Here is a 15,856-nt window from a genome sequence, read left to right on the forward strand (position 1 = left end):
CAGCAGTGAGTTCCTTGAGCAGCATGAAATTTTTCAGTAGCAATTGAAGGGTTCAAGCAAGGCTCCCACCTAATTCCCATATAGGCTGCTCTTTTATGGCCTTTCCTCTTACTAGAAAAGATGGTATCATTTGTAAATGCTAACAGGAGGAGCTTACTCTCTGCAAAACACATCAGGCCAATGTAGAGTTGCCTCCATGTGCAGTGCAGGTTACAGTCACGTTCCCTGGGCTCGTTGTGCACGTGTGGATGATTGTTGATTGCTGCCTGGTCTGATGGTAAGATGGTAAGCCCACTGCAGGTGCTTTGCAGTTGATCTGTGCGCATGTGGCAACCTCAGCACCTCTCAGACCTCTTGAACTCCCTATGGCCCTGGAGCTTAGCCCTGAGGGAGGCCTTTTCAGAGGATGGGTGCTCTCTGTTCACCCAGTGAAGTGACAACCAAAGTCACTTGCAGCCTCTCCCAGCATTCCTGCTTTACATTCAAATAAGCCATCTCAATGCATGTTTTAGATTTCTTCCTTTTGCTTCCTCCTACTTCATTCCTCCCACCTCTTTTGGCTTATCAGGAGCTCAGTTCAGAAGGATAATCCTGCTGCTCTGTGCAGTGAGGTTATTGTAACACTGATCCCCACATCAAGCTCTGCTCCTCCTGGATTGTGCTTTCAGGAAGATCATTTCCTCAGCCTTGAGTACTGCTCTCTTTCATAGCTTTTACCTCAAAAAATGAGAAAAGAAATCCTACCTAACAAACACAAGTGGGGCTAAGCTAAATCCCCTTAGAAGGATTACTTGGAATAGTCTTTGTGGGTAACATGGTTAATTTTCTGTCTTTTCTAGATGCAGTAGACTGCTGAAGGTCTGACTGCTGTGGTCCAAATAGGACCCAACTCCTATGGTGGGTTCTTTGGGTGTCAGAAGCCCCCAAGACACAGCTGAATTGGAGTCTTTCAGCTCCCCCTTCTCTCCAACACAGGCTATAGGTTAACGAGACTGAGAAGTAGCTATCGCTATATTAGCTTTAGTACTGGAGCGAAACAGACCTCTGCTCCAGGTGAGACAGAATCATCCTTGTTCTTCTCACCGTGGGGTTGCCCAGCTGCAGAGGAACAGGTCAGCAGCTGATGAGAGGCGTTTGGATGAGTTGCATGACTTGCCTCTTCTCTGCAGGGGTGAAGCTGCTACAAATGCTCGGTTAATGAGTTTGGCTCGCAGAAGATATTTTCCGTGCATAATAAAGTAGAAGTGTTCTTAAAACTGTCGTGCTTGAGTTCCCCTGCGTGGCTCCTTGAAGCAGTGGAGCAGACAATACTGCCAAATGGGGGTGCATGCAGGGGACGGCGTTGGTTGTGAGCCAGATGTCTTTGGTGTGTCTGCAGAATCTCTGAAGGTTTGATCACAGTCAAGCAGGCACAGGAAATCCCATCGGATTTGTGATCCAGAGATGAGGAACATTCATTGGGAAGAGATTTAAAAATATTATCATTCGTCAGCTCTCCCGCTCTTAGAACAAATAGGAGAAATAAGCTCTCTAATCCATTGCCAGTATTTAGAGCAAGGTGAACAAGGGAAAACAAAAAAACACTGTGCTGCTGTGTGGAGCTTCAGAGCCAGGATGACTATATCCAAGTGCAGTGGCCATTTGTGAGTAAGCTAGGGACATCTTTAATAGGAATAAGCAGGGGTTGTAAATGAAACAACAAAACATCCAAAGCTGGAAGCACGTTGAGTATATTTTGTAAAACAAAATGTTCCAGTAGGAATCCAAGCAAAGCCACTCAAATGCTGTTGCCATCCTGCAAGGAAGCTGGCTATGAAAAGGCCTCGTACTTCATTTAGGGCAAGCCAGCAAAGAGATTAGGGCATTCTTAAGGGTTTTCCATCAGTTTGGAAAGTAAAGCAGGCTGCATGCACTTCAGCTAATGCTATTACTGTTTCTCTGTACTTTGGAATATTTTAAAGAACAAACTTGTTTGAAGATGAAATGATAAAAAAGATCATAGAATCACATGTGCAAATGGTGTTCAGGCAAACAGGAGAGCTGGGAAGTGGGAGAGAATTCTTCTAGCTGTAGATGTCCCCATTCCTTGGAGGGGAGTTGAACCAGGTGGGATGATTCTCTGATTATTTAGCCTCAAACTGTGACTGGCTGGAACTGGCAGAAGTTGAATTATGAGGTTTGAGAATTTCTTCGCTGTCAGAGCAGGTGAGACTGCACAGATCTGGACAGCAGTACCAGTAGAATCTTGGAGTTCAGAAAGAAGTGCCTCTGCTTGAATACTGCAGTGTAATTTTATAACTGGAATTGTTGTAATCTAATTGGAATACTGCTGATCCAGAAACTCCTAGTGTGCTGCTGGCACTTAAAGATATAGGAGTTAATAAAATATATAATGTTCCACCTTGCTAAATTCAGACCATCTTCCTCAGCTCGTTTCAGCAGCCAAATGCAGACAACCTTCATCCTACCACTATCAGAGCAGCTGCAGGCTGAGTTTACAGTGGAACTCAGCTCTGTCAAACCAAATGTAACATTAAACATTGAAGGCGCCTTTTTATCTAGCAGAGAGCAGCATTTGGATTCCTTTTGAAATACCTGGTTGCCCTCAGAATGCCTGCAGGTGCAGCACACCATTCATAGGCTTGGGCTGGTGTGGGCCTCAGCCATCTTCAAGGTCACTTCCACAGAAAGGAGGATGTCCAGGGCAAGGAGAGGGTGAACAGAGCTTAGGATGCATCCACACTTCCATAGAATCATTAAAGTTGGAAAAGACCTCAAAGGTCTTCTAGTCCTCACGTACCTCCACTGTGTTAAGGTGTTCAGTCCTCAACCTGCTGGTGGAAAGCTAATGTTTCAGGGAGGGTGATGGGGAACTCAGTATTTAGGACTCAGCTGGCGAGCTGCTATTTCTGTCTTTATAAACAGAGATCTTTTTCCGTGTCTGCCTATGCTCAATACCTAGTGTGGGACTTGTTCAGGCTTTCCCTTTTTTTCCCCTTTGTGCAAATGCTGGTGCTGCTGACAGTGAGACCTAACGCACCGCTTTTCTATACAGCCATACTGGCACCTTGCTGTCTGTGCCAGTACATCCATAGGACATCAGCTAAGGAGCTTAGGCAGAAATATCACAGCTTTGTAGTGCAAAACAACATCCATGTTCGGTAAATATCCTGCCACTGGCTAGAGGGTAGCTGTGGAAAATGCCGAAGAGAGTGGTAGCTTTTTGCTATCCGTATTAGCACACAGACAACAATTTAGGTAAAACATAAACACTTGATACACAGGGGATTTATAACCTTATTTCTGCCAAATAAAGGATTTATTTATTTATTTAAAGCCTGGAAAAGAGTAGCTGCACAGAGAGTTATTGATTATGTTGTTTTCACGTTCTGAGCTGGCAGCAGACTGTTAATGTTTCATGTAGGACAGGCCACAAGCTGGATAAACTGATTTCTTCCCCCCCCTTTTGGTGCTACTCACTACCTTCCATCCTTTATTTACTTCATTTATTCTTTTTTTTTTTTTTTTCCAGGACTTGCTCCTGAGGCCAATAAGTTAGTAAGCAGCTTGAAGACGATGCCAATGCTGCATGATGATGCATATGCCCAGGAAACAAAACTGTGCAACCTCCATGAATTTCCGGATGATACATTGGTGCTCCCGTAAGTATTTCTTCCCTGGGGAGAGGGAATTGTGTAGATTTTAAAATAATTGTCCCTGCAAACAATTAATATGGGGATTCTGCTATGAAATCAGCAAAAATGTTTTTATTGATTTAAAAGTGGGTGTGCTGGGAGCGGGCTGATGGTTGGACTAGGTGATCTTAGGGGACTCTTCCAACCTTAATGATTCTGTGATTCCGTGATTGTAAAAGGAAAAAGCCCAGGGTGCCTGGTACTATGCGAAATATGAAGTGTCATAAAACTGCTTGAGAAATTACCTATAAATTTGTCAACAAGCAGACATTCCGGACAACTTAAGTCTTACATTTTTTCTGGATTTTGATATTAATGGGCTACTATGCAAGCATACAAATATTCCCAAATAGCTAGGAAAGCTGCAAATACAGCTCTGTGTGAATTATCTTTGGCATGCCTGATAAAGTAGCATCTATTTAATGCATCCATGAATAGTCCTCATGCTTTAATTCTGCAGGCCTTCTGTTGTTTTTTTTTAAAACCCAAAAGCTGATTGTCTTTCCCAGATTTATGCAACATTATGATAATAGCTGATGGGCTTACAATTAATCTGCATTACTTCTTAACTCTTGGGCAATGATTAGTAAGCTTTTAGGTTTTATTTGGAGGGCAGTATGCTAATTTGAGATATTCCACAGCTGTGATGAATGACTGCTTCTGTAAACACGTTAACTTGGCACAAAGGATGATTTTACAATCACTCAAGAATAAATGGGACTGTTGCTGTTTTGTTATAAGAGTGCAAATGGATATTCCTTAAACTTTATGGAAAAAATCAGAGCATAAAAACAAATTGTAAGGTTTGTTAATTTCTTTCTATTTTGTACTAAGGTCTCTGTGTTAAAAGTAACTTCTTAGAAGGCAGACAGCAGGAAGATGAATGAAGGGAAAATAATGAACTCCCAGCTGATTAATATGGTTGTGAACATACAATTTATGTTAAATCCAATGACTATAACAAGAAAATTTGAGATTTGTTCTGGTACTGTTATAACTGAATGGCTTTTAAATACTTCAGGGGATTTAAAATGTAACTGCACTGACATGCACATTGGACTCCCAGATATACTTCTTTTGGTGTATGTTTTCCACGAAGTGCAGAAAACCTTGAAACAGTCAATTCAGATCAAGAACTGGAGTTTAAAAAACAGTCCTGTCCTATTTTTTCTGGCACTGCTCTGTGCCATTTGTGGAGGTCAGTCGTGGCAATGTGCCACTTTCTCTTTTGTGCTGGCTGAGTGATATTTTAACTAGGCAGCTGAGAAATAATGCAGCTTTCTGAAGGAAGAAAATGGGAGTATTTAGTGAACTTTGTGAAACCATGTTGTAACTGTGACGTAACAACAAAGATACCAACTAATGATCCTTCTTGGAGAGAGGAGTCAAAAGCAGTAGAGTAGGCTGCTCTTGGTTGTGGTATGCTGTGTGTTATTTAAGCAGCACTTCCTTGAGAAGCTCTTTTCACAAATTTTCCACTGCCTTACAAAGTTGCTGGTAGGCAGCACGTCAAGAAAGCAATTTTTCGTATGATAACTCAATTACAGTAAGTCAGTTGTTTTTGAGCAATAACCCCATGTTGATTAAGCACTTTCTCTACTGTAAGCAGCGCTCACACAGGCTTCGTATGGGGAGTGGTTGCTCAGATTTTGTTAGGTGATTTATTTTTTACTGCATATTTTATGTTGTTATAAGCAAGAATAGCAAGTAGGGAAAAAATAGCACTTGCAGATGCTGAGGGAAGGCAATGAACTCCGTGCTCTAAGCACATCCAGATGTTGTGGAGTATCATGGCCTTTGACTGTCTTACACTCATAGGAAATAAATGTAGAAGCATCAGTCACAGTTAAACAAAACTTTGCATCGTCATCAGGCAGTGAAGTAACATTGAGAATGCTCTGAAGGTGATGCTGTTGGCTGTGCTCCTGGATGGCTTCGCTTGGAAGGGAAAGTAGAAAGGGCTGAGCTGGCCTGCTAGTAGTCCTGATATGTTAGCTGCTTGTTTGTCATCACATTTCTAAAGACAAACATATTCTGACTGTTAAGTACATATCTGTTTCTCAGGGTTTTTTAAATGCTTTTTTTCTTGTCATTTTAACCCTGTAGCAGACAGTAGGTCTGTAAGTTTTAGTGACATGAGCTGTGGTCATTCTCATTCCTAGCTTGAAAATTTCCTTTAAAATGCTAATATAAGAATGGTGGATATTCTATTATTTTTTTATATTCTAACAAAATGGTGGATATTCTATTATTTTCCAAGCTTCAAGAAGGTAGCAGAAAGTAGTTGCAGTGGTGTTCTTTTTTTTACCCCAAACCTTGTAAGTAGAAAAGCTCAATTTATATGCTCTTGGCTATATTGATGGGTTAAAGAAGGTGGAGAAAAGGGAAATTTCATGGGGGTAGAACACCTGCTCTGTTTGTAGCCTGTGTATCTGGCAATTCAAAGCTCTTGGAAGAGTCAGATTTCAGATGAAGAAAGGGAGATGGATGGTCTTTGGAGGCAGGGAGAGCAGACAGCTGTAACAATCCCACTGGGATTACAGTCATTTTTTCCTTAGACACTGAAAATTCACAGAATCACAGAAAAAAATTCCCCTCTAACTTTGGAATTTTGCACTTCTAGGTAGCTCTTTTTTCTGGTCGTCTTCTGCTGGGCTTCATGCTATGTGAAGTTTGAAAGCATTGCATTCCTCAGCCCCACAAGTACTTGACTTTTTTTATACTTGCACAGTTGCTTTGTCTCATCTGCCTTGCACTGCGAGAAGTCTCAGTTATCGAGGCTGCACTTGTGCAGTAGCCAATGACTGATTACCGGTGGGGCCACTGTTTCCAACTATGCCAGTATTTTAAGATCTTTGATATTATTTCGTGCTTAAAAGTCCACATCATTCACAAGAGATGTCCGGTACCAACGATGTCAGATGTTAACAGGCCCGATAGGCCAGGACTTGAGGAAGGTAACCTAACAGTAGGAAACTGTGGGTCATTTGGCAACAGTTTACTTGATGGTATTGGATAAAAAAGGAAACATTTTCTGAAATCTGAGGTCAGAGAAACCAAGGGAAGTAAGCTTTGTAAAAGGTATAAAAATAAAGGGCAGTCCTAAGACTCTGAAGAGAAGACTCCCTTTGTTGCAAGGAATTTGTAGCTATCACAGCATTAAGCAGTTGTTGAAACTCATCTGTGAATCCTCTGTGTATCTTGGGAGCTTTACAGATTCCTCTCAATAGCTTACGAAGCATTTTTGAAACCATAAGGCTAGATATGAACTTACATTAGAACTCAATTCCAAACTTAAACAAAGTGACTCTGCATTATTCTTACCTGCCTTTGTTTCTGCCAACTTCTCCCCACCTCCCAAATTTTAAGTTTAGTAAATTGAAGTGTTTGTACTTCAAACCACATCAAGTCATGAGTTTCTACACTTGGAACTTAATGTTTCAAATGTAAGACCATTTCCTTGGCTACGGACTTGCAGATACAGGGAGAAGTTAGTGCTTTAGTGAAAAAAATGAGAGGCTATGAGCTGCTGTTAGCCCTAATAGTGACTTTTTCCCCTGAATTACCTTTCTTTTTAGTGTCTCTAAGCAAAACAAAAGAATTTTCTACACAATCCTGGAGCTGTCACCACTACTTGATTCTTCAAACATGACACCGGAGGACTGGGCCAAAATTGCAAAGAAACTTGAGGTATGGTGGTGTGGGATAAAACTTCATTTGTTGCTAAAACAAAAATGGCACTGTGTTTGTTATACTTAGCAAGGTATAACAATGTGGAACTGCTATAATTAAAGTTTTAATGTCATCCCTGTTTCTTAGTTAACTGTAAAGCAAGAAGTACTGTGCTTGCAAAGCGTGCATTTTGAAAAGGCTGCAGACTCATTTCTTACGTAGCTCTTCCTGTGACAAGCCATAATTCTGTAAAATGAAAAGAAAAATTGCAGCTGTGATTGAATAAGATATGTAATATATAGATTAATATGTTATAAAATGTTGGCTTCGATTCACTGTGCCAAGTGTCAAGTAAAAAGAAAAGTGTCAAGTAAAATCCTTAGGTGCAGGTGACTTAGCAGAAGGTTGTATAGTTGTACAGCATTTGGATGTTCTGCTAGATGAATGGTTAGCTCTCAGTGTAGGAAATAATTTCATATGCCTTTCTTACTCAGACACTGTCCTGACTAGCTTTGCTTTTGCAACCAGGAGAAAAAGCATTACCAAGGTTGGCTTTCACACACTGGGAAATGATCAAAGCCCTAAATATTTTTGTATATACAGATAAACTCATTATATACTTCTCTAGATTAAGAGCATTTCTCTGCTTCTGTTCCCATTTCTTAACTATGTGCTGTAAAGAAAGCAGAAATATGAAACATTTCAAATACTTCATACCAGGAATTCATATGTAGCTGTTAGCAATAAGTAACCTAAGTGGGCCTACAAACACTCTGCTCTTCCACTCCTCCTCATTCTGCAGCGGTGTCTTTGTGTTGTAGGTCTCCTTCCACCAGGCTGTACCCGTTTTCACTAAGGGTACAATAATACTGGGAATGCTACTGAAGATTATGTAACAGTCTTTGACCTTTAGATCCTCTAATCCCGAAACCATCAAAGTAAGGGAGATGCTTCACTTATGGAATGCATCTTGGCGGTTCAGAGAAGAGATGGAGAGGGTATGGAATAAGGATGCAGCTGGGAAAAGCCCAGGGCTGAGAGTAGGGTATCTTAAAGAAGGCAATGCCATGTTGAACAGGAGAGAATTTACCTTTCTTCCTTAATGGGACATCAGTTTTTTTACAACTTCTTAAAAAATGTGCGCAGAATACGGCTTCTTTAAATCCAGTACATGCAGTCCAAGTGAAAAGTGCTGAGAAGGAAAAAAATTCTTTAGCTGTCCAGCTTGTGGCTAGACACTGCCACGTTGTGTTCATCCTCAGTGCTTCCTTGGTGCAGCTGTAACACGTTGGAGACTTCTCAGAATGGAACACTCTAAGTCATTTCTTTGGGATTTTTCCTTAGTGAACAGGCTGATCTTTTGTATGGTGCAGGTTAAGACAAGCTGTGTTCTTTATCATTTAACAAGATTCATAAGGCTGACAGTATTAGTGAAGTGTGCAGACTGAATTAGATAGGACAGGCAGCTATTTCTGTGATTTTAGCCCTTGGAATTTGCTTATGTTGATTCAGCATTGATGAATACAGCAGCACGCTTTATGCATCCCAGTTCCTGGCCTACAGAAAAATCTTGCAGTGTTGGTTGTTCTGTTGGCTAACCATTGAGAAATAAACAGAACTCCACTGAAACTTTCAGTAGATAGCAACATGAAGGGATGAGTATTGGTGAGGAAATAGTAAAGGACAAACAGAAATGTATGGGTGGATTAGGAGCTGACCATAATAACAGGAGATGCCAAGTGTGTGTACCCATTGCAGTATAAGAAATCTACTTCAAAAGGAATCTGATTTAATTCTATGGAAAATAAAAAAAATTCCCACTGGAACTTTTTGTATTTGCTCAGACTGCTGTATAATCATGTCCATGTAAACCAAATTACATTAGAGACATCAGTTCCTTTGACTGAAGTGTTTACTATGTGCATCGCTCTTAAAATAGAGGAACCAATTCCTTTCTCCTCTGAAAGCCAGCTGATGATTTTATCCCATCAGGATGAAGAGTAATTAATGGCTTTGCATTAAAAACTTCCTATGTAGAACCGAATGTAGATTGCATCACAGAATCACAGAATTGTAGAGGCTGGAAGGGACCTCTGGAGATCATCCAGTCCAACCCTCTGCTAAAGGAGTTCCCTACAGTTGGGCAGGAAAGCATCCAGGTGGATTTTGAGTATCTCCAGAGAAGTAGACACCACCACTCCCTGGGCAGTCAGTTCCAGCACTTTGTCACCTACACAGTACAGAAGTTTTTCTCATGTTCATATGGAACTTCCTGTGTTTTTCAGTTTGAGTCCGTTGCTCCTTATCCTGTCACTGAGCATCACCCAGAAGAGCCTGGCCCCATCCACTTGACTGCCATTCGTTATTTATAAGCATTGATAAGATCCCCTCTGAGCCTTCTCTCCTCCAGGCTGAACAGTCCCAGGGCCCTCAGCCTGCCCTCGCATGGGAGATGCTCCAGGCCCCAGCCATCCTTATGGCCCCTGCTGGACTCTACAAGTTCCCCGTCTTTCTGGAACTGAGGAGCCCAGCAGTGCCACAATACTCCAGATGTGACCTCGCCAGGACAGAGCAGAGGGGCAGATCACCTCCCTCACCGTGCTGGCCACACTCTTTTTAATGCACTCCGACTTCCTAAAGTCATTATAAAATGACTTATTTTTTTGCATCTGCGTGCCTGGTTCTAAGGTGTACCTTACCTTCAAACAGAAACAGCCTCTTCAGCTCGGGAGCTGCAGGAATGGAGTACTGCTTGAGAAGTGATGACGTTGAAACAGAAGAGGGCACTCTTACACTGGCAATCTGCCTGGCTGCTAACCGGATTACACGGGCTGTTTTTTTCTATATGTACATCATGATAGCCTCGATTTGCCTTTTCTGTTCCCGTAAATGATGTAATCCCCTCAGTGAAAGCAGCAACAAGAAATCAGACCATGCGACCGATTTGCATATGTTAACATTCCTGTTTCGAGCCATTGCTAAGCTTTTCTTAATTAGCAGTCTTCTGGTTTAAAAATGCTGCATTAATATGTATACATAGAAAAATCTCTTTGACTGTTCCTTAATTAGAATTACAGCTGTAGTGTTTATTGTCCTATTAACCCTTAATTATGTTTAAACTCAAAACGTGGATATTTGAGGAGGAATTACCCATGTGGTACCCTTTAAAGTATCACACTGTTGCTTGCATCAGTGAAAGTCGTGCAGTCCATCCGTCGCTTTGATGCCAGTGCATTGTTCTAACAGCATGAAAAATGTCTCTCCGTCTCCAGGAGCACTATGAAAAGTATGATGGCTTTGTGATCCTCCATGGCACTGACACAATGGCATACACAGCTTCAGCCTTATCCTTCATGTGTGAGAACCTGGGTAAAACTGTTGTTCTGACAGGATCGCAGGTAATGGGCTTTATTTTAAATAAAACTTCATTTTCTGTTTTTGTATGCAAAGCTACATTGAATCTTGACTGTCATTATGGCTTTTAGTAGTGCAGGACAGGCCTCTCGCCAGGGTGATGCTCACAGTGCTGTTAGAAATCATTGAGAATTGACAGGCTTACCAGCTGAGGATCTGCCCCATAATTTTATCATTAGTGACTTTACAACTCCATACCACATCAGACCAGTAGTTCATTATGGTCGGAGCCAGATGCTTCAGAGAAAGATATAAGAGCCTGTCATTGGCCATTGTGTAATAATCTGTTTATATGAGAGGCATCCTTCCAGCCTCAGGTGGCTGCTGGTTGTTAGCTGTCTTTTTTGTTGTTGTTTGTTTTAAAGCCCTGAAGCTTATTACTTTTTACTTCATCGTTTCTTAGCCCATCTTATGTTACTCATTGTTGCGTTATTTCTCATTTTCTACAGTCTCTCAGCATTGTATGCATTTTTTATCATTTCTGTTCCACGAAGCATCTCACACAGTCTGTCTTTTCCTCTAAAGACAAGATTTATTAATTTTCATTCTCTTAGCTGGAGATCAGACCTTTGCATATTGTCAGAGGAGGAGGGGTTGTCTTACTAGAATAGCTTGCTTGAGTGTAAAATACAGCTCTAATCTAGTCACAAAAGAGAGATGAAACATAGCACTGTAAAACCCTTCTCCAGCATCTCATAACTTCCCTTTTACTTGTAGTCTATTTGAAGTCAAAATACAAAAGTCTAGGAAGGAGTAGGCTGCCACTTAGTGACTTGACGTGGAACAGTCCAGTTGTGGTACATCATATTCAAGGTTTTACTATTTTTTTTGCTTAATTATTTGGGGAGCTGCCTGGCATGATCTAGCAGTAAAGCATGTGACTTTTATTTTTTTTTGCTGAAAGAAGCTCTGACTCTTTGTTAATAAAGACACAATCTGCAAAGGCATGGAGGTCATCCCTGTCATTCAGCAGACCAGATTTCTGCTTTTAATCTTGTTCATTTCTGTCAGTCACAACCTGCTGGCTCAGGTCTTGTATACTACTATGAGGAAAGATGGTGCAAGAGAGCTGTTCTGAGCCATAGAGGCAGTTCTGTATGAACTGAGACTTGTTTCTGTACTAGCACTTCTCCCATGTTCAGTCACGTAAACTGAGCTTGCTTACTTTATATTCTTGATATTTTTCCTTCTAAAAACAATTGCTTAATCATACTAGAATCATCTCTACATTATCTTTAAGCACTTGCATTATAGAAGCAGGATAAGCAGAGGGAAACCCCACCTTCTGCTGTAGTTTAAAATAGTTTGGATGAAGAAGTAAACTTGTCATAAATCACTGTTATATGAATTATTCATGTATCTCTATTGCATAAGTTGGATTCTTTTTTTTTCCTGCTGTGTAGGCTTTATGAAAGGGATGGGGTTTAATTTCATTCTCTACTCTTCAGGTGCCTATATACGAGTTGCAGAATGACGGCCGAGCCAACCTTCTGGGGGCACTGCTTTTTGCTGGGCAGTTCGTGATTCCCGAGGTCTGTTTGCCTGTGAAGACCATCTTGACAGCTGTTCTTCTCCCTCTAGTTAGGAACTCATACTTAAATACTCAAAATATCTGGTAGGATTTGCACTTGAAAGGGGAAGGAAAAAAAAAAGATTCTGCTGAGGTAACAGCCCCTTGCATGGCAAAGCACACACTGTTTTCTCAGGATTAATGCCTCATTTTGCCTGTATGCAATCTATAAACACTATGTAGTCTGAATTTTAGCTTGCAGCAGACTTGAAATCAGAGATTCCCTTACAAACGCGTGGGATCTGAAGCATTTCTAAGTCAGTTTTTGAACTGAAAGTTACTTTGAAGTTCTTGAGTTGCGCTAGAACTGATAGCAATATCTTCTAGCTCTAGTACCTGAAGACTGAAGTGTCAAGGATGATACGCATAATAAACTTGGGAGCATCTCCATGGTCTCAGCACCCTGCTTTTAAAGACGATGATGCTATGCAAGCCAAAAATCTGAGAGAAATCTCATCAGGTTATTCCTTATTTAACTTCTGCCATGCTTACCAGTCTTTACAGGGTATTACAGCAAGGCCCAGATCTTCATAACTAACAGCAACTTTGAGGTATCTGTTTTTGTTCAAATTCCAATTGACTTACTTTTAGGGGCTTGAAAAGAAACCAATATTATTTATATTTTTGAAAGTTATCCTTCATTTCTACTAGGCCTTTTGTTAAGATTTGGGACACTGAATTTAGATGTAAGTGTGCACAAATTGTCCACACTGTTCCTTTCCTCTACCTCTGGGCTCAGGCAAATTTGCTGTCTCCTAGACTCTACTTCATAAGAGGATTATGAAACTAGTTAGCTCTTAACCTATTTTCTTCTTCTTAAATTCTTAAACCAACGTGCAACAGATGTGCCAACTCTTTTTGAAAGGGTAGGAGTTGTAAACATCTACTGGCCTCTGAGTAGTTTTAAAGATTTAGAAAACACTTTATAAAGGACAGACTATAGTATTTATCTACTGAATCTTTTAATTACTGGCTTATTCATAGACCTGTTTCTTTACTTGTTTTGCAGGTGTGCCTGTATTTTTATAATAAACTGTACAGGGGAAATAGGGTGACTAAGGTGGATGCTGGGAGTTTCAATGCCTTTTCCTCACCTAACCTGCCTCCACTTGCAAATGCTGAGGTTGATATTACAAGTAAGCAACATCCTCTCTTAAGCCTTGTAATTTATGCCACATGTAATAGAGCTGTAGCTGAAAAGAATCTGTGCCTATGTAGTTGAAATGCTGTTTTAAAACTCAAATATGTTTGAAAGCACTGTATTTTGACTCCACTTTATATGCTCTGAAACTTCAAATATTAGTAGGACTGAGAATTTGTGAACTCAACTGTATTTATCTCTTGAATATAGATGTGAGCTGGACAGACTTTGACTCAAGATGTAGACTAACCAAAGGGAATTTTTCCCTTGTGTCATGAAAATGCTTGCTCTGAAGATAAAAATGAGTGAGTGAGGATTGAAAGAACAAAGAGTTTACTCTCATTAATGACTGCGCTGGGCTCTGAGATCAGGCAAAAGAGTCATTATTGAGTACATGCCGTTTCAACAGATCGTCTGTTTGATGCATGACATTTTGTAAGATGTTTTACTGGATATTTAGAACCTGTCTAAACTGCAAGCAAACTGAAAATTATGCTTTGTGTGAAGTTGTTTTTTTTTTTTTCCCTGACTTATGAAGACTCCTTGTAATTTGTATGTGTCTGCTTTAAAAGGAGGAGAAAAACTACAGAAAGATTTCATTACCTGTTTGTAAAGGCGTTAGCATTCTGGTGTTGGTTCTTGAACGTTGGTTCTGTTTCTTTGGAAAGGAGAGAAAAGAAACCCATTTAGAGTCTTGCCAAATGAGGGGCTGTCAAAAAAACAAACTAAAGGACATTTTTCAAAAATAAGTTGTGCTAGCTGCTTTTGGATATATTTTAGAAGGTAGAGTCCTTGGTGACAGTCTCCATTATTCCCACAAATAAGAAGTAGATGGAGGTTCACAAATTCTTTTGCTAGGAGCTCTAGATTTTGCAGCATGGTGTTCTGAATGGTTTCTGCTACTAGAGAGGGGCATTCTGTAATTTGGAAAAATAAATGTACCCCTTCAACCAAATGCACGGCAGTCACTTTAAAAAGTTCTAGGGTCAAAAGGGCGATGTTTATAGCAGGGCCAGATAAACTAAGGAAACCTGTAAAATACTGTAGTGATCTGTAAGACATCTCTCTGGTAGTTTGCTACTGTAGTTTTACTGTGCTGCGTCAAACACCGAAATGCTGTCAGCTGATTGTTTTAGGAAATTGAGGAAAGTCTTCTTTCTTGGGTTTTTATGGAGTGCATCAGATAGGTTATAAATAAAGTCAGTTTACTGGCTGATCGATAATGAAATCAGGCTGCAAATAACATGCCATCTTTCTTTTGGATTTAAATGACCTGTTTTGTGATTCCTTGTCTAGGGGAGAAAAATGAAAGTTACTAAGTACTTTGCTTGGCCCATGTTTTGTCCCATTATCTTTTCGGTAGAATGCCCCATTGAGGTCAGTGAGGATTTCTGAGTTAAAAACTGATGGTGTGATAGGCTCTATTTTTATTTGTTTCAGTTGATTACCCAGTGAGGGTAGCATCATTTATCCAAGATGACGGTGTCAGAATTGAAGGATTGTTTCATTCTGGAAAACATAGTGTATAGTATGGGCAATCTACCAGTGCTGCTTTATTTTGTCCAAAGTGATTGTTTGAAACATAGCTGTCTCCCTTGTGTTTGCTCACACAGTCCTAGTATGAATATTTCACAGAGACAAAGAACCACTCAGGGCTTTTAGAAACAAACCAAACAAATCTAGTGTCTTTTAATTCTTTTTTTTTTTTTCTAGATCACTTTGTGTAATACCTCTTAATCTTCCTGTAGACTGGGTTGACTCTTGCTGCTTCAGCATTATGTAGAGCAGCCTGACAACGCCAGAAGCAATAGGCCATGTGCTCTTCCTGGGGCTTCCTAGTTTGTAACAAAGCTGGGAATGAAAATTCTGGAGAAGCAGAGAGGGAATGGGTGGCAAGATGTAGGGAATGAGAAGCATGATGGGATAAAAGCTTGAGATCATGGGCTGGTACAGAGGAACAAGTAGAGGAGATGTGTTTTAAGATTAGACATACCATGTAAAGACAACAAAGTCAGAGAGGAGAGGGAGAAGCTTAGTTCGTTTCCCCTCCTTGCTCTAGCTACTGCTCTCTTCATTTTTTTAATCTCCATTTTTCCCCATCTTCCCCCTCAGGTGAAACTCCCAGATTTCTGTTCCCATCACCTGACAGATTCTTGACCTAAGAGTTCTGTTACCGAATTTTAGACTGACAAGTGTGGCAGCCTCCTCAACATGTGGCAGCCTCCTTTCAAACCAGCTCACAAAACTCTTGACAGAAGTGAAAAATTTGAGCAAACTCCTTAGATGAATAGGAAGCCTAATGTTGGTGGGAAATGCTTTTGCAAGAAAACTGTTGGAAATGAACAATAGAGAATCAAAACCCAA

At 40.5% G+C, this 15,856-nt stretch overlaps 1 protein-coding gene across 3 annotated transcripts in view; it reads left to right on the forward strand.

The window, feature by feature from the left end:
* The window catches only part of ASPG (asparaginase), a 44,331-nt gene that overhangs the window by 1,682 nt on the left and 26,793 nt on the right, over window positions 1–15,856 (forward strand). For all 3 annotated transcript variants that reach the window (XR_006168032.1, XM_042814026.1, XM_042814025.1), the window contains exons 2-6: window positions 3,533–3,662; window positions 7,274–7,385; window positions 10,640–10,765; window positions 12,230–12,313; window positions 13,361–13,487. Coding sequence is in view for 2 of the 3 variants with exons in the window: in XM_042814025.1 (XP_042669959.1) it covers window positions 3,533–3,662; window positions 7,274–7,385; window positions 10,640–10,765; window positions 12,230–12,313; window positions 13,361–13,487 (579 nt within the window). In the remaining variant the exon portion in view is untranslated. The remainder of the gene's footprint in view (window positions 1–3,532; window positions 3,663–7,273; window positions 7,386–10,639; window positions 10,766–12,229; window positions 12,314–13,360; window positions 13,488–15,856) is intronic.

This window comes from Centrocercus urophasianus, unplaced genomic scaffold (genome assembly GCF_019232065.1).
Source record: "Centrocercus urophasianus isolate 14NV4802_14NV808 unplaced genomic scaffold, USGS_Curo_1.0 seq_14, whole genome shotgun sequence".
In the NCBI taxonomy this organism is placed as follows: Eukaryota; Metazoa; Chordata; class Aves; order Galliformes; family Phasianidae; genus Centrocercus; species Centrocercus urophasianus.